Source organism: Lepisma saccharinum, chromosome 15 (assembly GCF_977018435.1).
Source record: "Lepisma saccharinum chromosome 15, izLepSacc3.1, whole genome shotgun sequence".
In the NCBI taxonomy this organism is placed as follows: domain Eukaryota; kingdom Metazoa; phylum Arthropoda; class Insecta; order Zygentoma; family Lepismatidae; genus Lepisma; species Lepisma saccharinum.
This window is the reverse complement of record NC_139243.1, coordinates 7,490,585-7,515,653: the sequence shown is the minus strand read 5'-3', so window position 1 is coordinate 7,515,653 and position 25,069 is coordinate 7,490,585. Positions and strand designations below refer to the sequence as shown.

Sequence of the window (25,069 nt, the reverse complement as noted above, 5' to 3'; positions counted from 1 at the left end):
GTTCTGTACTGACGAGAGGATGGCGTAGGGACGCTTGTGTGATAAACGGCGAGAACGGGTTATCGGTATGCTAAATACGACGAAGGATAGAAGTGTAAATGAACTGTACATAAAGAAATAACTACGTGAGACGTCATTTTTTGACAACAGTCGCTTGTCTCTTTGTTGTGAAAGCTTCCTGATTCTGATCGCTCACTGAGACGCCGGAAACGGGCCATCCCGAAGGTCCGAATGTAGAAAATTCCATGTGCCTTTCCGAGAGTAGTCCGCCCATGTGCCGAGCCGCGGAACGTTTTCCACGCTCGGCCACAGCGGGGCCGAGCATGACGCTTGCCGGAGTTAAACGAAGAGACGCGGAATTACACCCTAGAAACGTGGCACGGAAATTCCGCGGGTTTTCTGCAGTGGACGTTACACCATTTGATATAAATAGAAGCAGTCAATAGAAGTTCCGTTGCCGCGTCTCAGTGGGCGATAAGCTTTAAACTGACCAAGTTAAACGAATCTACGCTCATGATGCTTACCCTGTAGAGCTTTCCGCCGGTGTACTCGTTCTCCCTGACGAGGAACACCCGGGTACACTTGAGGTCCAGCTCCGGCTTCTTCTGCCGCCAGCTGGCGTGGCAGCGCATGTGGAAGAGCACCAGCGCGTACTCCATGAAGGAGCTCGCCAGGAACACGATGCACGCCACCAGCCACACCTCGATGGGCTTGATTCCCGTGGACGACGGAGAGTTGTTCCTGCAATGGATGCGGTAAGTTCGTCAGCAAGGATTTTCAGGGGGGCCGCGGAGGTTAGGACCCCCCGAGAGAATTACCAAGTCAATACTTAAATAAGCAAAATAGTTATTTACTCTTGTATACTCACCGGGAATTATACGTGAATTTTTCTCCGCAGACGTGAAAAATTGCAACCTTTAATCCAAATTAATTCATACATTTACAAGTGCCCAGAGGCAGGTTTTTCAGTTTAGCTTTAATTTTTGTTGAGGATGGAAAAGAAAGCTGCTTGGAAAATAAAGCAGGATTCTCTCAATACGTTTTCTTTGTTAGTGTCCTTTGCAGAGAAATCTATCGGGTCTCCCAGATGGCAATTTTTTTTCCAATCAACTTGTGAATGCGGGTTCATTTCTTGCTCTCTGATTGGCTGTTGGAAAGTTACGGTGCTCTGATTGTGAGAATATCTTATTTCCTATTTTTCAGCGAAAATTTGTGATTTCCAATCTAATCTAACCTAACGTACAGCGCAAGTAAGATATTATCCCAGTTCGATAGCTATTGGAATGCATATTAGTTCTGATCCCACTTTAAACTGTAGGCCCAGTCCCGATTAGCCTTACTTTGCATATAGGGGACTTAAAACATCAAATCAATCAATCAGTCAGAACAATCTATCTGACAGGCGGAAGATTATTGCAAGAGAAGATATCTTGAAGTTGATTAGGTAAATTTGAGTTTGAAATTCTCATGCAATTGACAATTTTTCGTAGATTAGCATTTTCCGAAACATTTGTGACTTGTGTTTGTAGATGTTTTTTCCAGTCTTGAGTCTGTGAAATGGCAAATGTAAACTCCCCACCTTAAATTGAATATTTTAAATAGTACGTTATATACAGTTTAATTGAATTAAATTACATTGGAATCACACAGACCCTTTATCTTGTTAATATATGTGTGTGTATATATGTGTAGATGGTGAGAGGCGGTAATACGTAAGATTGAAATAGAGAAAACATCTGCTTGTTCCCTTGAATTTTTTGAAAGTTCTCCTTGAAAAACCTGGAAATATACTTGAATTTTATCATGATCCTAGACTGGCCACCCTGATGATATGAAGTTTGATGTTTTCCGCAGAAGCAAAGAAAAGGATTATATTTGTCTTGACAGTACATGGGAGAAGTTATGCATAACACTACTACTACTAATAATACACATACAGTAGTAACAAAATAACGATCAAGGACTTTTCATCACCTTTTTGGTATCTAATAAATAATCCATTGATAAAAAAATGACTAATTTATTTGCTAGCGCGTGCATCATTCTACAGGATGAGGAAAAAGTCCTCCACCACCCTTTTAATTTGAAAAGGACTTGACGGAGGGCGATGAAATTTCGGATATGGGTGATTGGGTTGGGGGCATACCAGATGGGGCTAGTGTGTATCATGACGGCCATCTTGAAAGGCGCCATCTTGGACTTACATCCAGATGTGTTGTGTGTCGGGCAGTGTTTGGATGAACAGCTCCCGGGTCACTGGATTGGTCGAAGAGGGCCCACCGAGTGGCCACCCCGTTCCCCGGACCTTACGCCCCTTGACTTTTACCTTTGAGGTCATCTTAAAGCCATAGTTTATCAAGAGAAAATCACTGATCTCGGACATCTCCAGCACCGGATCCAACATGCATGTTACTCTGTTGATCCTGCAGTGTTATTGCGTGTCCATGAGGACTGGCTGAAATGTCTTACGTTGTGTGTAGCACAGAACGGACATCACATAGAGCACATCTTGTAGGATGCCAAATGTGAACTTCAACTGTGAAAATATCCACACCAAATAAAGTTAGGGGGAAAATAACTGCATATTATTATTTCTGAGAAAACGCACGTGTAAAATGATATGCTACATGACCCCCTTCCTATTTGAAAATCTGAATGTAATTCCAAGATGGCGGATTTCAAGATGGCCGCCATGATACGCACTAGCCCCATCTGGTATGCCTCCACGCCAATTACCCATATCCGAAATTCCATCGCCCTCCGTCAAGTCGTTTTCAAATTAAAAGGGTGGTGCCGGACTTTCGTCTCACCCTGTATATTAACACCACTACATTTGCATCCCTTTAGAATACGAGATGTTACGGACAATTTGCTTTCTAAGGACCGTTGCTGTATGAGAAGTGACGTCATAATGAAGGTATAAAATACATAAACCCAATCATACGTTCGATTCTAATTCTAAGGAAATGAAAACATTGGTCAGTCACGAAATGAATGGCGATGTCACTGATACGCCATTCTCTGGGAAGGCTACTGGCGTGTTTGATACTTGCTTACTTAGGTGTTAATATGAAATAAATTGCGAGTGAAGGTCATGAAAATTACAACCAATCTTGTTTGTTCACAGAAGATAATTACCAGGCGTGGTTTCCGCTGTACTAACAGCTCTTCGATTTGCTGATTCAAGTAGAACAACATTCTCAACATTGTGAATATTGGAAAAGAAGGCGTAATAGCGATAACCATTCTTTTTTTATTGTTTGCCGCCCTCCGGATAACAAGGTCACTTCTTTTCATCTCACATACTAAGATAAAGAGAGAGAATGAGAGACAGAAAATAAGAGAGAGAAACAGAAATTGAGAGAATAAATGAACAGGAAAACAGACGAAGAAAGATAAATGAAAGAGACAGAGAAAGAGAAGGAGAGAGGAAGAAAAATATATAGAGAAATCGAGGAAGGAAGAAAAAGATAGAGAATAGAGGGAGAAATAAAGAAAAATAAACTGGAAGAAAGAGAGGAATAGACGTGATAGAGAAAAGCGGGAAGCAGGGAAACGAGAGAGAGAGAGAGAGAGAGAGAGAGAGAGAGATATTCAAAGAAACAAAGAGAGAGACAGTAACAAAGAGAGACAGTAAGAAAGGGAGAGACAGAAACAAAGAAAGAGAGACAGAAACAAAGAAAGAAAGACAGAAACAAAGGGAAAGAGAGACAGAGAAACAGAAACCAAGGGAGAGACAGTAACAAAGAGAGAGGCAGTAACAAAGAGAGATAAAGTAAGAAAGGGAGAAACAGAAACAAAGAAAGAGAGACAGAAACAAAGGGAGAGAGAGACAGTAAAAAGAGAGAGACAGTAAGAAAGGGAGAGACAGAAACAAAGAAAGAGAGACAGAAACAAAGGGAGAGAGAGAGAGAGAGAGAGAGAGAGAGAGAGAGAGAGAGAGAGAGAGAGATAGAGAGTAACAAAGGGAGTGACAGAAAAAGAAAGAGACAGTAACAAGGAAAAGGAGACGGATACAAAGAAAAAAAACTGAAAGGGAAATATAAGTAAAAGAAAGAGAAAGACACAAAGAAAAGAGAGAATGAGAAACAAAGAAAGCGAGAGATACTGAGAGAGTTAGAAAGAAAACTAGACATAATGCATAATGGGGAGAGAGAGAGTTACAAAACGAGAAACGAAGAAAGAAAATAGAGAGAGTCAGAAACAAAGATAGAGAAAGTAGAATAGAGTGTAGCATAGAACGAATAGAATACGTACTAGCAATGCAGTCCATACGAAGATTGTACTGAACGTTCCAAGAGGAATACTACACAGGTCAAAATTTTAAAAATTTAGATTATCATTTTTTTACTCAATGGCGGGTCAGGCCTATGGACCAGCGAAAACTCTATGAAGACAGAAAGAGAACTGATGGTACCTGATATTGTTGAGCATGGTGATGAGACTGAGAAGGTTGGTCACCAGCAGCACCATCCTGCCTGGCACCACTTCCGGGGACACCAGGAAGCTGCCCCATGACGTCACCACGAAGAGTCCGCTGGGGAAGTAGGTGACGAGGAAGTGCGGCCACACGTCTCTATAGATGAGGATCCTGAGGGACACGGAGCCCCATCTCGCATGCTCTGAAAGGAGAAATTCTCTGTCTGTTTCTCTGCAGAAAATTGTATTTTTTATTCACGCCCTACTTTAACTGACGAAGTTAAAACTCCTTCCCTGTGTTGGGCGTAATATTACGCCCGCGGATATATCTGATTGAAGTAACCTGTGTTGAACGGAATAATGCGTTTTTTGTTGGTGAAACATATGTTTTGCTATTGAAGAAACATCGACCTTTTATTTAGTCACGATTGTCAGTGCCGAAGAAGAAGTTCACAGGAAAGTAAACTGTTTTTATGTTATGCTGACAAAGTGCAAACGTGAGTTCGTTTGTGTGCTTTATGTACATTTTTTTGGTGTTGCGTTATTTGAACTGTTGGTGATTTATTGTTGGTTTTTGAGTTTGTGAGTTTCTAATACATAGGGAGATAAATTATGGTAAATAAAAACTGAGGAGAGCGGTAAATTAAATGTTAGATCAGCGGTATATACCAGCGGTGAAAAAAAATAATTGGCATACACTTTTTCATTATGAGAGGAAACAACATACAAAAGAGCTATAAATTGATAAACTACTTCATTTTTATATACTGTACACATACACAAGTACTTAGCTTCCCAACCAAAAAGAAAACATTAACAACACAAAATCACTTCATTTCTAAATTGCATATCTCTAGTGATTTTTTTATTGTATGTATTTAAAGGATATCCTTGCTGTCCAACAAATAAAATAATCACTACTGCACACACCCAAACACATGTTGAAAATCACATGATGATAAACAAAATTCATTCGTGACTGAACACCAATGACACCATTGTTTCCCTTGATGTGCGGGAACAGACTAATCTTATCGCTGCTACAGCTAGCAAGTTCAATGAAACTGGAAGTTGAGTAGACATTCGGGGGAAGAAAGGAATGTAGCTTGACAGGGAGCGAAGTTTACGAACTGAGATTATGTGCATGGGAAATCCCAATTTCCAGCGTCTTCCTGATGTGATCGAAGATAAAACGTTCTTCAGCTGCAAGTTAGGAAACTTTAGGCAAATGTTTCGTTACAAATCGACAGTTTGCGCGCACAATCTCGATTGCCGGTTTTTGCGTGTTTTCTACTTAATTTGATGATATTTCACGGTTGTTTCGCGAAAAAGTGTTCATTTCGTGGAAAAGCAAACATTTCCCATTACTTCGCGAATAAAACTCATGCATATTTCATCATTGGGGGTGTAGTTACGCGCAGAATGTTCAAAATTGCATCGCGAAAATTCGATGTCCCTACTAATACAGTAGTACTGTCAAACAGGACTGCGAAATATTTCCACCCCTCATTCCTCATACCTATTGAAGATATTGCAATGAATCTTGGCGGACTCATTACGTATAGACCATAGTATTTTTCAAGGTAGATTATAATCGGTTACCTATATCCAGGGCCGGTCCAAAGGGCCCCAAAGTTACCAAAGGTAATTTTTCGGAGGGAAATTTTCCGAATTATCTCCAATTTCCCTTTCCTCATACTTGATGTACACATGTGCGTGGTCCAGTGGAATCCATGAGTATTACCGTGCAAATTGTCCATGAACATTTTCATTAATTTTTCTCTTACATCCTATGTGTTTTTAAGCGATGGATTTTTGTATGTCTTGGTGCAGAACTTGTCAACAGCTTGTTTTGAGTTTTCTTTTAATTCTTGAAGCTCTTATTGGGTCAAATAAAGTGCACGAACATGGTGATGGACAATTTGCAAGGCAATACTCATGGATCCTACTGTACCATTCGAAAGCCTGTTCTACTCTGAAGAGATAGACGTATGAACCGTGATACTCGGATGAATTGCGCTGAAGCAGTAGCTACTTAAAAATATTACTATGCAAATTCAGAAAGGAAATACACAGAACGGGAAAGCATTTTGTCAGAAAATTTCACAGGGAAGGGGTTGGGGGTATTACACGTAATGACTCCACATCAGGGTGGCTACTACTCACCCGGAATTCCTTGAATTTCGGGAATTATACCTGAATTATTGGCTACGGGAATTCTGCTTGAATTTTTCTCAGTAGACGTGAAAAATTGCAACTTTTATTTAATCCAAATCCCATTGAGTTTATTCTAATTTATAAATATCCCGAGTAACGAATTTCACAGTTTAGGTTTTATTTTTATCGAGGAAGAAAAACCAGAGGCACCAACTTAAGATATACTAGGGGGGAAGGTAATTTTTTGGGGGGGAGAGCAGAAAGTGCGTTGCCTCCATCCAAAATCGATGCCTATGGCTGTGTGGATTATAAAACAAAAATTCTCTCAATTCGTTCCACTTTGTTAGTGTGCTTTACAGAACAGTCTATCTGACAGACGGAAGATTATTGCGAGATAAGATATCTTGAAGTTAGGTAAATTTGAGTTTGAAATTTTGGTACAATGAATTTCGAGTCTGAGGATGTGAATTGGTAAATTTAAACTCCGCACCTTAAACTAAGTATTTTAAATATAAATATAATATATACATACATACATACACACTCTCTTTAATTTAATTGAATTAGAATTTTTGGATACGTTGGAATTACTTGTGAGTATATGTGTGGGTGGTGAGAGGTGGTAATACGTAAGGTTGAAATAGAGACTACATCAGCTTGTACCCTTGAATTCTTGGAAAGTTGACCTTGAAAACCAGGAATTATACTTGAATTTTATCATGGTCCTAGAGTTGCCATCCTGCACATGGATTTACCAATGGGAAACCCTGTTGCTTTTACATCATTTTTATGGCTGAGACGATACTACTTTGAACCGATACTCATACTACCGATATCGACACTTGAAAATTATGACAATTAAAAATTGTCCAAAATATTGATTAAAAGCAGCAATTTACCAGTTTTGTTTTAAAATATTAAAAAAATTACAACTGAATATAAAAATACCTTTTATGTAATCACAAAATACAAGTTTTTCACATAATTCTTGTACAAAATCAATGGAAACTCTGAATTTTGCATATCTTCCAGGATAACATGACTCCTCGAAAGTGTGGAAGACATTCTTGCAAACCCGCAACGAACAAAACATTCCTAACCTAATTATATAAGGTAGGTATAAATATTATACCGTAAGCATGTAGGAAGGAAAATATATTTGGCGTAAGCATATATGAAAGGTGGATTAAATAATTGGTCTGTACAAAAAACGCAAGCTATCATAATGCCTGTTTAATATGTGCTTATAGACATGTACTGAGTTAGATTCGTGAAGAAACTAGAAACCAATGTGTATCATGGTGATATAGGAGTTACACAAACGAAACCTGAGACAGTTCGAAAAAAAAATAACTTTTATTATTTTGGGACGATAACTTATCAATTTAAGAAAGAATTCGTTATTACTATTTTGCCCTTTTTCTCATTCGTACGAACTCAGCTTTACTCTTTTATTTGTCAGGTTCTACATTGGGGAGGGTTAAAGTGTGATAACACTGTGCGACAATGAAAATTGCCTCAGAACAAAAACATGTGATTCCTATGGAGTTTAGTGCCCTGATGACGATAGTGAAAACAGTTTTTCACTATCACCTAAACTTTTCTCTGGAAATGCAATTTTATCAGCTCATGACTGTGTTATTGTTGTCGCGGCGCTCATCAGCCCAGCCTGTTACTAGGTCTCGACATTGCATAGGATAAGGGGTGGAGAGGGAAGGGATAGATAGCCACTTGGTTGAGGTATAGTGGAGTTGCAGTTATTTGCATCAGTCAGTTGCTCTTGGGATCATGCAGTGTCTGTTCCTGCAATGTATGTCGTACAAACCACTAACGTGAAGAATACTGTTTGTGTGTGTTAGAGCGTTTCTTGTGTTCAGCGATGTCTAGGAAGTGTGTTCATTCACCAAAACTTTTCTGTTATGTGTGTGGTGAGTTTACGATGAAGTCCCAAAGACATCCCATCTCCCCGCTCGTCAAAAAAGGCGTGCGAGTAGTATTTTGAATCAAAGGTAGATGAGGGTAAGTGTTGGGCACCACAGAACTGTTGCTCCCGCTATTTAAGGGGCTGGTTGCATGGAACCCACCCATTTATGTTAAATAGCTGTACGAAAGCTGTGGAGGGAACCTGGAGACCACATAACAGATTGATACTTTTGTTTAACGAAAGTAACAGGAATATCAAGTAAATCAAAACACACAGTTTCATATCCGAATTTGGAATCTGCAATGCGCCCAGTTCAGAATTCTGATTCTCTCCCAGTTCCAAAACCAACAGAGGAATGGGCACTCGAAGATGAAACGGACAATGGTAGTAACCAACCAATAAATCACGAAGATCTTGATTACACGCCATCTACATCACAGACCCAACAACAGGCATTGTTGCAGGCAGAATTGAACGATTTAGTAAGAGATCTAAATCTTTCAAAAAGGGAAGCAGGATTACTTGGGTCTCGTCTTCAAGAAAAAGCCTGCTACAACTAAACACTAATATATCATTCCGTAAACGACAGTTTGGTCTTTCCACTTTTTTCTCAATGGCAGAGAGTCTGGTATATTGTAATGACATAAATGGGCTGCTTATAGAATTTGGAATGATTTACAATCCAGAAGAATGGCGCCTATTCATAGATTCCTCAAAAACTACATGTAGTTTCAAAGCTATTCTCTTGCATAACGGAAACGAGAAACCTTCGATAACAGTGGCCCATTCCGTTCAGTTAAAAGAAACCTACGAGAACATGAGACTACTTCTGAAGTATGTTGGATATTCGAACCGCAAAAGTAAAATCTGTGGTGATCACAAAGTTCTGGGGCTTGTGCTGGGAATGCAGACTGGTTGCACAAAATATTGCTGTTTCTTGTGTCACTGGGACAGTAGGGCAAGGAAAGACCATTATGTAGTGAAACAGTGGCTATTGAAAATTTCAATCCGGGTGAAAAAAATGTGTTGCATGAACTCCTTGTTGACAAAGACAGTGTGCTGTTACCACCGCTCCATCTGAAATTGGGCTTCATGAAGAATTTTGTGAAAGCAATGGACAAAGATAGCAGGGGTTTTCAATGTTTCCTGCGATTAGTACTCCAAAAATTAAAGAAGGTATTTTCATTTGGCATCAGATTCATGACTTGATGAAAGACATAACCTTTGAAGAGTTGCTGACAGATCCAGAGAAGGCAGCTTGGCTTGACTTGAAAGATGTATGCAACAATTTCCTAGGTAACGTCAGGTCTGACAATTACAGGGAACTGACGGAACACATGCTGGACTGTTACAAGGCTATGGTGCGCAACATGTATTTGAAAATACATTTCCTGCATTCTCATTTGGATTTTTACCCGCCTAATGTCGGAGATGTGAGTGACGAACATGGTGAGCGATTTCACCAAGATATCGCTGCCATGGAAAGACGATATAAGGGAAGATGGTCACCAAACCTTTTATCAGATTACTGCTGGACACTCCTACAAGAAGTTTCACCATCCACCCACAAAAGTTTCCAGAACACGTTTCTAACTTGTAAGTACATTTAAATTTTTTTGCAGCTTTCTCGTACCTTTTCTTGTGTTTTGTAATACAAACAATTAATTTTAGTCCATGATCTGTATTTTATCCATCTACAGGTTCCTCCTGTACTGTAATGGAGTAGTTTCCAGGTGTCGCAAAAGTTGCCACTTTGTTTTTTTAATGAATTACCATATATTACTAACTATATGAAATATAGGCTTAGTGGAACATGTGGTATATCTTTTCCAGAAAAATTGGTACGTGATGGAACATTTCTGATTTCATTTTCGTAATCAGCGTATTTCATTTAGTAAAGAACACCTTCTTTCATCTCGGGGCAAGACAAAAAGTTCAAATTTGTTGCTCTGTGTAATTAGTAATTTGTACCTGAGAATGTTAAGAACGTTTCTCCGATATGCCATAAATTTCACTCCTGCCGAAATAAAATTCTTACTATTCTAGTGTCCTTATACAGAGAAAATGAAATGCATCAGCTGAAACAACAAATGCATAAATACTGCATCAGAGACCAAATGTTTAAGTGAATCACAGGGAAAGATGCAGGAATATTCTAATATTGATTGATTTGTTTGTGTTCGTCTTGTGTAGTAGTTGTGGTGTGTTTGTGTTTATTTTGTTATAGTTGTGATGTGGTTGTGTGTGTCTTGTGTAGTAGTTGTGCTGTCTAATGTGTTTGTGTTCGTCTTGTGTAGTAGTTCCTCCATTCATATTGGGGGTTAGGCGTAGAGCTGACAACTCTGCACTGTAAAAACACATGTCAAGAAACAACAATATAAGGCCATGGATGTTCCCAAGGTAAAATATTCCGGAGGTAAAATAGTCCCCCGTTCGGATCTCCGGGTGGGGACTACTTTGGGAGGTCTCTGGACTAAGGATAAGATCTACATTAGGAATAAGGATATTAAATTAGGCACCTGGAATGTTCTGAGCCTTTACCGGCCTGGGGCATTTCAGTGTACAGTTAATGAGATAGTTAAGTATAAATTAGATGTTGTAGCTGTCCAGGAAGTTAGGTGGCCAGGAGAAGGGAATTGTAAAACTAAAAATTATACTTTTTTCTATGGTGGTACTGAAAATCATAATTTTGGAACAGGCTTTTTTATAAATAATAGAATTATCTCGGCTCTTAAAACAGTAGAATTTATTAATGATAGGATATCATATGCAGTTTTACAGGGTAGGTGGTGTAAAATTATTTTAATAAACATACATGCACCAACGGAAGATAAAGATGATAATACTAAAGATGATTTTTATACAGAGTTAGAACAGGTCTTTGATAAATTTTCTCAGTATGATATGAAAATTCTGTTAGGTGACTGTAATGCACATATTGGCAAAGAAGAGACATTTAAACCCACGATTGGTAAAGCAAGTCTTCATGAATTAAGTAATGATAATGGTATAAGATTGATTACTTTTGCAACCTCAAAGAATTTAATTGTGAAAAGTACCACTTTTAAACATAAAGATATCCATAAATATACCTGGTCTTCTCCAGATGGTAAAACTCATAATCAGATAGATCATATTCTCATTGATAAGAGAAGGCATACTAGTATAATTGAGTTCGTACACATAGAGGTGCTGACTGTGCCAGTGACCATTATTTAGTAATTGCTAAATTAAGAGAAAGACTCTCAGTGATAAAATCATAAGCAACAAAATCTAAAAGTTATAAAATTTGATACAGGAAAGTTTACTGATGAAAGAATTAAGAAAGATTACCAAATTAAACTGTCAAATAGATTTGATGTTTTGCAGGATTTAAATGATGATGAAAATATAAATGAAACAGACGTAAATAAGAATTGGGAGCACATACGTAATGCAATAGAATCAGCAGCTAAAGAAAGTATAGGATACCATAAACCGAGAAAAAGTAAGCCATGGTTTGATAATGAATGTCATAATCTAATAGAAATAAGAAATGAGGGTAGACTTAGGTGGTTAAATAACTCTGATGATACAAATCTAAACAATTATAATAGAATAAAGCGAGAAGTTAACCGGACGTTTAGAAGTAAAGAAAGAGATTACTTGAAAAGCAAAATTAACGAAATTGAAACAAACAGCAAAAATAAAAATATCAGAGATTTATATAAAGGTGTAAATGAGTTTAGAAAGGGGTGGCAACCTAAAGTAAACTTGATAAAAGATAAAGACGGTGATTTTCTAGCTGACCCAAGTGATATTCTAAATAGATGGAAGAACTACTTTAATGACCTTTTAAATGTCCATGTAGGAGATAAATCAGAAGTAAATGAAGTCCACACAGCAGAACCTTTAGTTCCAGAACCTAACTTGACTGAAGTTCAAGATGCTATTAAAAGGCTAAAGAATAACAAAGCACCTGGCATTGATTTAATACCAGCTGAGTTAATTAAATATGGTGGAAATTCATTAATATGTCAAATTCATAAATTAATTTGTTTAATATGGAATAAAGAAGAAATCCCTCAACAATGGAAAGAATCCATAATTGTTCCTGTGTTTAAAAAAGGTGATAAAATGAACTGCAATAATTACCGTGGAATTTCTCTACTCTCAACAACATACAAAATATTGTCTAACAATCTTTTAACAAGACTAACACCATATGCTAATGAAATTATAGGTGATTATCAATGTGGATTTAAACGTAACAGATCAACTATAGATCAAATTTTTCACATCAGACAGACACTTGAAAAAAAGTGGGAATATAATCAAAATGTCCATCAGCTATTCATTGATTTCAAAAAAGCATATGATTCGGTCAAAAGAGATAAATTATATAATATATTAGTCGAGTTTGGAATACCTAAGAAGCTTGTTAGTATGATAAAAGTATGCACCAGTGAAACAGAAAGTAAAATTTGTGTGGGTTTTAATATGTCTGACAAATTTACAATTCATGATGGGTTAAAACAAGGAGATGCATTATCTCCATTGCTCTTTAATTTTGCCTTAGAATATACTGTTAGGAAGGTAAAAGAAACTGAAGGAGGACTAAAATTAAATGGTATGACTCGGTTGTTAGCATATGCAGATGATGTAGACTTACTGGGGGATGATGTGAATACAATTAAGAATAATGCTAAAATATTTTTCAAAACTGCTAAAGAGATAGGTTTGGAAGTTAACAAAGAGAAAACTAAATATATGCTTACAGGCCGAAACCAAGTGTTAGGTAATAATCAAAATCTAATTATTGATAACAACTCGTTTGAACCAGTTTCCTTATTCAAATACTTAGGAGTAATATTAACAAATAAAAATTATATTAAAGAGGAAATAAAAAGTAGGCTTAATTCAGGAAATGCATGTTACTTCTCTCTTCATAAACTTTTGTCTTCTCGGTTAATATCTAAGAAACTAAAAGTTAAAATATACAAAACAGTAATTTTGCCTGTAGTATTATATGGGTGTGAAACTTGGTCCCTTACATTGAAAGAGGAACATAAATTGAGAGTATTTGAAAATAAGATCCTTAGGAAAATATTTGGACCTAAAAGGGATGAGGAGAGGTGAGTGGAGAAGGTTACATAATTTAGAACTACATAATTTGTATTCATGTCCAGATATTATTAGAATAATTAAATCAAGAAGACTTAGGTGGGCAGGCCATGTGGCACGAATGGGAGAGGAAAGAGGAGTTTACAGGATTCTTGTTGGGAAACCTGATGGTAAGAGACCTGTAGGAAGGCCAAGACGAAGATGGAGGGACAACGTTGAGATGGATTTAAGGGAAATCGGTAGGGATGGAAAAGAGTATATAGATCTTGCTCAAGATAGGGAAACATGGAAGGCCTGTGTTGCTGCAGCCATGAACCTTCGGGTTTAAGAAGGCTAGAGAGAATGAAGAAAGAGAATGAGAATGAGATGCAGGAAGGTTCATAAAAAACACATCAACTTATACAGTCCAGCCAGGGAAGACAGAACTAGCTGGTAGAAGCACCAGCCAAACTATGATATTTCATTCATTCTGAACCCTTCCATAATTTGAAACATATCTCTACTCACTTCATTGATGTTTCCACAGCAAAGGATTTTCACAGAAGCCTTCCCTTCCCAAAATGTCATTGCTGGCACAGACCTCCATGTACCAGACCGGAAACGTGGGCCTTTTCGTATGGGTCAACTTTAAGACAAAAATCTCGTAGAGGGGGTGATACTATGATGGCGGCGAGCATTCTTTCATACTTTTACTTGGAACAACTATTTTGAAGATTGTGATCCATTGCAGCATACAAAATTGCAATTTTTAAGTTTACTAAGAAGTACATAACTCTACATATTACACTCCACAAGTGAGTACAAATAATTTCTTCACAAAAATGAAAACTTAACAAGCTCTAATGTGCATCTCCGCCATATTTCTAGCCCCAGGATTATGCACGGCATAAAACAAAAACTCATCGTTTTTAGTCTGTAGTTGGAGGCCTGTGATTTCTAACGTCACCCCTATTTTGACAATGGACAAGTCCAGTTGGCGCATGCGCACTTCGGATAAGGCAGCCGGACTGTACAATATGTGTACACCTCGACATGGAAGAAAATACTCACTCAGGCCTACATCATACGATGCACTTTGACGTTACCTTTGCAAATTATATACACAAATGCATCAACTCTAAACCTTTTTCGGCTCCGGTAACCCTTTCTGCACCCTCTGTTTCAGGCACATTTAAAATATTTTCGTGAAAATATTTAGTTCCTCATAACAAACAGTGTTTGCAAATAGCGCGGAAGTTAATTTTTTAGATCTACGTGCTACGAAACTTACATTTTTTTATAAAATTAAAATTCCTTGCGTAACGTCAAAAAGGTTTTTCAGAACTTCTATGATGGCGAATGATGGATTCATGTCACAGGCGCACGTCTGATTTTTTTCTTTTTCTTCTTATGATTGACTTGTGCAATGGGAACATTTGCGATTGCGATATGTTATTTGTGAGATATATTGGCGAATTGGACATTTCAGACATTGGATTTCATTTATGCGACTTCAGAAATTGGAATTAATTATTTCTTTTTGGCAACTGCAGGCCGTAAAGGGGAGGGTTGTTTTTTCTAAATGACTTGTGGGATGGGATAATTTGAGACTTCTTATTTTGATGATGGGAAGGGAGTGGAGGGTGGTATTCTGTGGAAAAGGACAACAAGGACTTTCAACGTAGGATTTACTTCATTATTGGACTTACAAATTTAACTTCGACCCTCAATTCAGTGCCTGGCCTTGGTAAAAAGAGTTAAGTTACCTTCTTAGGTTTAATTTTAGCCTTCATTTTTGGTATATTCATGTGCCAATGCGGAAAACAGTGAGAAATAGTGTTGGGGGCAGGTGACTCCGGCCAATTTCTAACATGCCTTTAAAAGGGACTCTATATATAAAGGCGGGGCCGCGGTAGCGGTAGGGGGCGGTAAGTCAATTACCCCAGGGGCGGAGCCCGGAATTGGTGGGAAATTTGGACTCAACAATTTCAAGCGACAAAATCTCAACTTTAAACGGCTGTACAGTCCAATTTTTTTATTCACAATTAGGATCACATAATCTTCATAATGAAAAAGATACAATTGAAAATTCGAGGGTGTAGAATAGGGTACCCGACCCTCTTTTCTTGGCAAAGCCCAAAACACAATTTACTGGTGCACCGAACGTGCAGCTCATAGTTCACTACTAGCAATCAGCCACTCAAAGTTCGACGTACAAAATCTAGGAATACAAGAAATGTATATACTTACGTCCTTTGTTACTGATATTGTAGAGCAGGCGATATTTCGGGACCTTTTTGTTCAGGGGATACAAGTTTTCTCTCGGCAACCAATGTAGACGGACGTGTCTGGCGTCTCTTCCGACTGCAAGACCAATGAGAAACTTCTGTTGAAATCTGAATTAGATCTATTGAGATTAATACAATGTAGCTTTGAGGCGTGTGCTAGGAAACCCACTATCTTTTTGCACATTATTGTCATCATTGTTATTACTAGGGAAAGGATTTTAAGGTGCAAAATTATGATCGGGAAAGGAAAAAAGAAGGTTCTGAAAATGTTTTCAAAAAGGTGCAAATAATGTGCTGATAAAACTCCTTTATTCAGGTCTAAAACCAGTTACATTAACATTCTTTATTCAACACTGGAGCAAATAACATAATTACATAAAGTAACCAGTATTTAGGAAGTAAACGTGGTATTTACTGGGTTTCAAACAACTTGTTATACTGGATTACGCTCAACATTTCTATGTTTTCGAATGTAAGTTGCTGACGCTTTGAGCTCAGGAGATCCTTCTGTGTGGAGAGACTACATTATCTTGCGAACTATTGGGGCTGCACTGATTATATTATACCATTTTATAGCTCTCGTTCTGCTCTACAAAATGAGACTATAGGATTTTATGTACTTGTAGATGCTCAAGAAGAGTGAAAATCATTTATTTTTCTGTCCAATTTTCTAACAAAACGTGACAGAAAAGGAATGAAAAATGTGCTGAAGCATCAAATAGGGGTAAATAGGGGATTAATGTGCTAATCTAATGAAAAGATGCAACAAAGTGTGTTCATTCTACTTGATTTCGTGTCCTAAAATACATATCTCTAACGATCGGTGTGAAAACCTATATTTTTGGAAAGGTTCTGCACCTTAAAGGCCGTCTCTTAGTTATTACTACTAATGAAAACTACAGTTATTGTACTTTTATTTATAACCTATTATTTCTTGCATTTGGTAAAAACCTTGTTAGTCCAGAAGTCTCGTTATGAAACAAGTTTAATTTTTTTGTGGAAATTATATTTAAATGCACTGAAAACAGTTCACCAACTCCTCTTGTAAACACTCAATGTGTGGGTAACAGATAAAGAAGTCTCTTTTATTCCTTTTCAGCCACCAAGAACAAAAATAATAAAATGTTATTTTTTTTATATAACTGTCAATTTTAAAACTGTTCAATCTGATGACAGTGATTGCACTTTAAACCTTTGAAAATTCGAAAATTTGCTTACTTCATGAATATTTTCATCAGACTCAAGCCAGACGGATCCTTGGGACACAGTATATACCGGAAACCGACTCACACCAATCTATATCTCAATGCCAACAGTTTTCACCACGCATCTCAACGAGCTACAATTCTCTCTACTTTATTTCACCGGGCCATCTGCATCAACGACGCGGAGCATCTATCAGAAGAAATACAACATCTTCGCACAGCTTTCAAACAGAACGCGTATCGGAACACATCAACATGACATTAAAACGAGTACTGTCCAAGAAGCCCAGCACACCAGGGAATTCGGACACATCGGGGAATCCGGACACACCAGGGGACACGGACAAAGCTGACCAGAAGATAGCCATCCTTCCTTACACCGGAAATCTCTCCTGAGTTATCAGCCGAATTCTAAACAAACATAACGCAAACACCATTCACAAACCACCTCCGAAGATCAGGATCCTACTAAGCAACCCCAAGGATGAGTTAGGATTTAAAACACGGGGAGTCTACTGTATTACCTGCAAATGCGGGAAAGCATACATTGGGCAAACGGGTAGGGCAATAGAACAGCGCTGTAAAGAACACCAAAGCAACATTAAGTGTTTCCACCCTGAAAAGTCGGGACTAGCAGAGCATTCAATCAACGAGAGACATAGACCAGATTTCAGCAACACAGAAATCATAGCCAAAACTTCAAACTACTGGGACCGTATTATCAAGGAAGCAATAGCCATTTATGAAGAAAAGACAATCTTAATCGCGACACGGGGTTCGAACTGGACCCAGCCTGTTTAGCGTTAGTTAACCAGAAACGCGCACGTAGCAGACACGCAACCCCATTGGTCAGCCATCTTCACCGGGATCACCCTCCACGAACGTATATACAAGGGTTGGATAAAAAGTAATGGCAACACTGCTGTCCCGGTGAAAGGGGTGAGTCACAGCGCCACAAGCGTTTCGTGGCTGATAAAGGAATGTCAGACGAGGAAGTATAGTGAGTGGGAGCGATTGTATGTTATTCAGTCAAAAACAGCAGTGCTCTGAAGCAGAGGACGAGAGTGCAAGCGCCCTAACAATATGTTTAGGCAAGAAGAACAACGTCTCTCAGGCAGACGGTCAACGCAGCCTACTTCTGCACCTTCTTGCAACACCACCTTCGTCTCGCATTAAGAAGGAAGCGACGGCACGGTGTCCCATCATCCTGCTTGACAATGCAATGTGTCACACTGCGAACAATGTGACGGCGCTCCTGCATAACTGGTAGTGGGAGGTACTGGAACATCCGCCGTATTCACCGGTATGAGACCGTGTGATTACGACCGTTTTGTCAAAATGAAGGAACCACTGGGCGGGAAGCAGTACGACACGCGCGAAGCCATCATACGTGCTATAGGGCGGTCACTGCGGGACATCGACAGAGATGGACGCGCTGACGGTGTACGACGCCTTCCATACGTGTGGCAGAAGGTCGTAGAGATGGGGGGGGGGGCGATTACATTGATGGAATGTAACACGTGCTCCTCTGCCAATACAGTCAAGTACCAATTATACCAGTGTTGCCATTACTTTTTATCCAATCCTTATACGCCGGGTTGACGCTCAGGACTGCTCTTCTATCTCGGGTCTTGAAATTTACTCAGAGTTCGGTTAGTTCGTATGAACTTTCCAGCCTGATCATTACCAGTGCGTAGTTAGAGATCGGTTAGTTCATTGACCTCTCCAGCCTAATTATTGCTTATTTTTATGGGAGCAGGAAAAGGTTTATTATCAACTGAACTTCTACCCTGAAGATCAGAGTGACGTTAGCTCTCGAAGGCTTGGATCCTTTCCACAACTCACCTGGTCGATAGCCCGAGAGAATCTATTCATCATTCGTGGCCAGGAAAGCTTCAAGTCTTACTTTAAACAAAAATGATTCTTGTCTAAAAGTAAAAAGATATTCAATTATCTTGGTAACTAGATTTGGCAACTAGTTCGTATTTCTTACTGTTGGTTTGTCTGCGAGTGGCCAATCAGAATCAATATTCAGTCAGAGGACGGTTATTTATTGTTGGAACATAACAAGCATTGATCGAGTAAGCTTCATATTTATTGGAGGGGATAGTTCCGTTCTAAGTAAAGATAATTTTTCTTACATTAGCTAAAGGTCTTAACATTACTTTCTGTTCACTTGGAGAAGTTTACCGTTTCACACAGCACTTGCAACTGTAGTGAAGTAAAGGAAAAAATCGATTGCACCCAGAAGATAATTAAAACCTCAAGTGGGCTACTTACTCGGATACAGAAACCATCGGCACTTCTGCACGTCCAGAGGATACAGTCCAAACTCAAACGGGCACGTCAGGTATATAGTTCCCCTGAAAATATTAACATTAGAGAAGGTAGACACGCATTTAGATATCAACAAACAAATTAGAACAAAGGAATACAGAACAAAAAATGAATTAAAAAAGAAAACAAAGTAAAGCAATATGTATAACTAACTAACTAACTCTCTAGCCTTCTTAAACCCGAAGGTTCATGGCTGCAGCAACACAGGCCTTCCATGTTTCCCTATCTTGAGCAAGATCTATATACTCTTTTCCATCCCTACCGATTTCCTTTAAATGCATCTCAACGTTGTCCCTCCATCTTCGTCTTGGCCTTCCGACAGGTCTCTTACCATCAGGTTTCCCAACAAGAATCCTGTAAACTCCTCTTTCCTCTCCCATTCGTGCCACATGGCCTGCCCACCTAAGTCTTCTTGATTTAATTATTCTAATAATATCTGGACATGAATACAAATTATGTAGTTCTAAATTATGTAACCTTCTCCACTCACCTGTCTCCTCATCCCTTTTAGGTCCAAAGATTTTCCTAAGGATCTTATTTTCAAATACTCTCAATTTATGTTCCTCTTTCAATGTAAGGGACCAAGTTTCACATCCATATAATACTACAGGCAAAATTACTGTTTTGTATATTTTAACTTTTAGTTTCTTAGATATTAAACGAGAAGATAAAAGTTTATGAAGAGAGAAGTAACATGCATTTCCTGAATTAAGCCTACTTTTTATTTCCTCTTTAATATAATTTTCATTTGTTAATATTACTCGTAAGTATTTGAATTTGGAAACTGGTTCAAACGAGTTGTTATCAATAATTAGATTTTGATTATTACCTAACACTTGGTTTCGGCCTGTAAGCATATATTTAGTTTTCTCTTTGTTAACTTCCAAACCTATCTCTTTAGCAGTTTCGAAAAATATTTTAGCATTATTCTTAATTGTATTCACATCACCCCCCAGTAAGTCTACATCATCTGCATATGCTAACAACTGAGTCACACCATTTAATTTTAGTCCTTCTTTAGTTTCTTTTACCTTCCTAACAGCATATTCTAAGGCAAAATTAAAGAGCAATGGAGATAATGCATCTCCTTGTTTTAACCCATCATGAATTGTAAATTTGTCAGACATATTAATACCCACACAAATTATACTTTCTGTTTCACTGGTGCATACTTTTATCATACTAACAAGCTTCTTAGGTATTCCAAACTCTACTAATATATTATACTATAGTTTATCTCTTTTGACCGAATCATATGCTTTTTTGAAATCAATGAATAGCTGATGGACATTTTGATTATATTCCCACTAGTAGAGGCATTTGGAGAGTACTGGGCCCTCAATTGGGGCTAGAATCATCATTTGGGGCTCAGTGTTGCCAACTCCTTACTCGAAAAAATCACCAAGGTTTTTGGGGTAACCTAACCTAAAGCATGGAGCTGGCAACCTTTTTCTCGCCCGAAAGTAAAGCTCGGTGGGGGGCTCGCCTTGATGGTTTGCTCTTGTAAGGCATAAACCCCCCCTATTTTGTTACAGTGTTGCCAACATCTTACTCGAAAAAAATCACCAAGGTTTTTTGTCTAACCTAACCTAAAGCAAGGAGCTGGCAACCTTGCTTGAGGCTTGCCTTACAGTACAGGTGGCCCGGTTCTAAGCCATTATTTGAGGCTCGAATCATTATTTGAGGCTCGTTGTAGCTTTTTATGATGTATATTTTAAGGACACAGAGTTGGCAACACTGTAGGGGGCTTACTGTAGCCTGTTATGAGGGGGGTCTATTGTTTTCTGTTTACATCTGGCAATACTGCCGTAGATTTTTTGACAGTGTTGTTAACCTACTGGGTTTTTCACTGTAAATTTTCATCAAAGGACCTGAGGGGTCAACGTATTTTTTATGTCAAGACTCGTCGGTGTTACCTACCCACTCTACAAAAATTCCACTATATGATCTTTCACAGGCTAAGCTAACCTACAAATAGGAGTTGGCAGCACTGACTTATAAACCCACTGGGTTCTCTTGGCATGTTTTTTCATGATGTGTTGCTAGGCTATTGAGCATCTTGGCGTATACAATGTATATCCTATCCGCGACGGAGACCGTGGACCTGGACACCATGGGAGAACTTTTAGGTTTCGAGAACAACCACCCAAAACTCGAAGCTGGCATCAAGCACGTAGCAACCAACATTCCTAAATTCACCTAACCTAACCTAACCTAACCTAACCTAACCTAACCTAACCTAACCTAACCTAACCTAACACATAACCTAACCTAACCTAACCTAACCTAACACATAACCTAACCTAACCTAACCTAACCTAACCTAACACATAACCTAACCTAACCTAACATAACCTAACCTAACCTAACCTAACCTAACACATAACCTAACCTAACCTAACGTAACCTAACCTAACCTAACCTAACCTAACACATAACCTAACCTAACCTAACCTAACCTAACACATAACCTAACCTACCTTAACCTAACACATAACCTAACCTAACCTAACCTAACCTAACCTAACCCACTGGGTTCTCTTGGCATGTTTTTTCATGATGTGTTGCTAGGCTATTGAGCATCTTGGCGTATACAATATATATATTTTGAGAGGGGGGTTATAACTTTTTATGCTGTACGAATACTAAAAGCTTGACAGTGACAACCAACAGAGTAGGTAAACCTACATCCAAAAACTGGCAACACTAGTTTCTGACAGTGAATTTGAAATAAAATATTAAACAAAATACATGAGTAAGCACTGTGATTACAAATAGTACCAGTGTTATGCCCCCAACTCCAACTGGACAACTGGGGAAAATAATTGTACAACAATTTGTACCTAATTGTACAATACTTGTACCTAATTGTACAACATATACACAGACATAAAAAAGAGAGCCTTCCCGTAACTTACTTCATGTACAATTTATATGATTTTACAACTGTGAAAAGAAAGCATATGTGTTCTGTATGCACACATTTATTCTTATTTTTCGAAGTTGAATGAAAGCACATGTTTTTACGCTCTCGTAATACTAACCTTGCTCCACTGATTTTAAATTGCTTCCATGCGCTTTTTTTTTTCTGTGTTATTTCCGCATGCACGCAACATTCGCTTTCAATAGACAGAAGAAGTGTTAGTATAGCAGGCTCCGAGTTTACAATTTATTAAATTAAACAATAATTTATGTAAGAATATACTTGTACTTACCGAACACAAAATAATAAAAAACACATGTGAATATTTGCGTGTGTTCATGTTATATGACGACTGAGTAAAAAAATAACATTGACTCCCCGAAAGATAAAAGTTCCTAGTTCGACATCAGATGCATGCAAATTTTATGTTTTGCTCTCCAAAATCTTGATTTTTATGTTTGTGCTATTTGTCATACAGCAGAGGAGAAGAGGGGAGAGGGAGGGGAGGGGGTACTATTAGCGCCATCTATTAGCAAACAATAGAAATAAAAAGTAAGTCAAACTTTTTCAACACCCAAAAATTTTAAACGTCCTTGCGTAGTAATACGATCTAGCTGAAGATGTTTAAAAGAGTACTCTTAGTCGACGAAGCTAATTGCTAGGGCCCTTATATTACTAAAATATCCTTTAATTTGCATATTTCTCATACCGCCATATGTTGTTCTATTTGACTTCTTCCAAAAAAAAATGCTAATTAGCGAGAGTTGATTAAGCAAGGCAAGTAAAAGAAGCAAAATAGAACAACATATGGCGGCGTGAAAATATGTAAAAAATTCGATTCAGAGGTGGATCGAATTAAAGTTGGGGGATATTTTGCATTTTTTCCCTATAATGTACAAAACATTTACCGTACATAATCTTTTCCATTTACAACAGTATAAAATAAGAGGAATGTGTGACAATATCCATATTAATTAGGAAAGTATGTTGTATGCTAGGTTAGCTAACTGTGTCTTCTACAGCTTCACTGTATAGAGGGAAGATGGAAAAAGAGAGCTCTACGGAAACTGACGCTCTTAACAATATTGTACGTCCGTGAAAATTATATATAAATAAGACATAAGACTTAAGCGTATTATCTGCTTTCATGTCAGATTTTACCAACCTGTGAGCTGTAGTGTTTAGGTGACAAGCGACCTGCTCAAATATGATACTGTTGACAATATTGTACGTCCGTGAAAATTACATATAAATAAGACTTAAGCGTATTATCTGCTTTCATGTCAGATTTTACCAACCTGTGAGCTGTAGTGTTTAGGTGACAAGCGACCTGCTCAAATATGATACTGTTGACAATATTGTACGCCCGTGAAAATTATATATAAATAAGACTTAAGCGTATTATCTGCTTTCATGTCAGATTTTACCAACCTGTGAGCTGTAGTGTTTAGGTGACAAGCGACCTGCTCAAATATGATACTGTTGACAATATTGTACGTCCGTGAAAATTACATATAAATAAGACTTAAGCGTATTATCTGCTTTCATGTCAGATTTTGCCAACCTGTGAGCTGTAGTGTTTAGGTGACAAGCGACCTGCTCAAATATGATACTGTTGACAATATTGTACGCCCGTGAAAATTATATATAAATAAGACTTAAGCGTATTATCTGCTTTCATGTCAGATTTTACCAACCTGTGAGCTGTAGTGTTTAGGTGACAAACGACCTGCTCAAATATGATACTGTTGACAATATTGTACGCCCGTGAAAATTATATATAAATAAGACTTAAGCGTATTATCTGCTTTCATGTCAGATTTTACCAACCTGTGAGCTGTAGTGTTTAGGTGACAAGCGACCTGCTCAAATATGATACTGTTGACAATATTGTACGTCTGTGAAAATTACATATAAATAAGACTTAAGCGTATTATCTGCTTTCATGTCAGATTTTACCAACCTGTGAGCTGTAGTGTTTAGGTGACAAGCGACCTGCTCAAATATGATACTGTTGACAATATTGTACGCCCGTGAAAATTATATATAAATAAGACTTAAGCGTATTATCTGCTTTCATGTCAGATTTTACCAACCTGTGAGCTGTAGTGTTTAGGTGACAAGCGACCTGCTCAAATATGATACTTTTGACAATATTGTACGTATATTGTATTGTATAGGAGACTAGAAGCATATAATTTGACGAAAAAAAACCCAAATAAGGTCATAGAGAATAGTTTAAAAAAAAGTGAACAATTATATTTTGCATTGCACAGCATTCGGTATTAAATAACATACCCCCAAAAAATCTCTGCATTATGCGTTCTGAAAAAAATTGCCCTACGTGCCAAATTGCTGTGTCAAGTAAACATTTTCAAAGGCACTGTCGTACTTGTGTGCCGGGAAAGCGAATATGTGCGACCAAACTGTGCTCTAAGTGTGGAATAAATAAATCTATTGCCAACTTCAAGCGACACCAGCTTACTTGCAAGAGCACTGGAACATCTCTACCGCAACCTTCCAAGCGAAAGGTAGAAGTAACCTCCCTCGATGCATCGCCACCTGCCAAACGCGTCAAGCTGGCGAAGAAAGCAGACCGATTTGCGTTTGAGCATTTATTAGAAGACTTTAACATAACATCAGACAGCTTCTACGATGTGCGTAGTTTTCTGGAGAGCGAGCGAGCTAAGATAATATCCATCCTCAACGATGCATTGGCTACATACTCCACTAA

General features: G+C 38.2%; 1 protein-coding gene across 2 annotated transcripts in view; it reads right to left on the bottom strand.

Annotated features, from left to right (window-relative positions):
* LOC145999383 (glycine receptor subunit alpha-4-like) overlaps positions 1–25,069 on the bottom strand; it is a 110,946-nt gene that overhangs the window by 25,095 nt on the left and 60,782 nt on the right. For both annotated transcript variants that reach the window (XM_083136327.1, XM_083136328.1), the window contains 4 exons: positions 19,356–19,438; positions 15,833–15,946; positions 4,418–4,622; positions 525–741 (listed from right to left, as the gene is read on the bottom strand). In XM_083136327.1, coding sequence (XP_082992453.1) covers positions 525–741; positions 4,418–4,622; positions 15,833–15,946; positions 19,356–19,438 — 619 coding nt within the window. The remainder of the gene's footprint in view (positions 1–524; positions 742–4,417; positions 4,623–15,832; positions 15,947–19,355; positions 19,439–25,069) is intronic.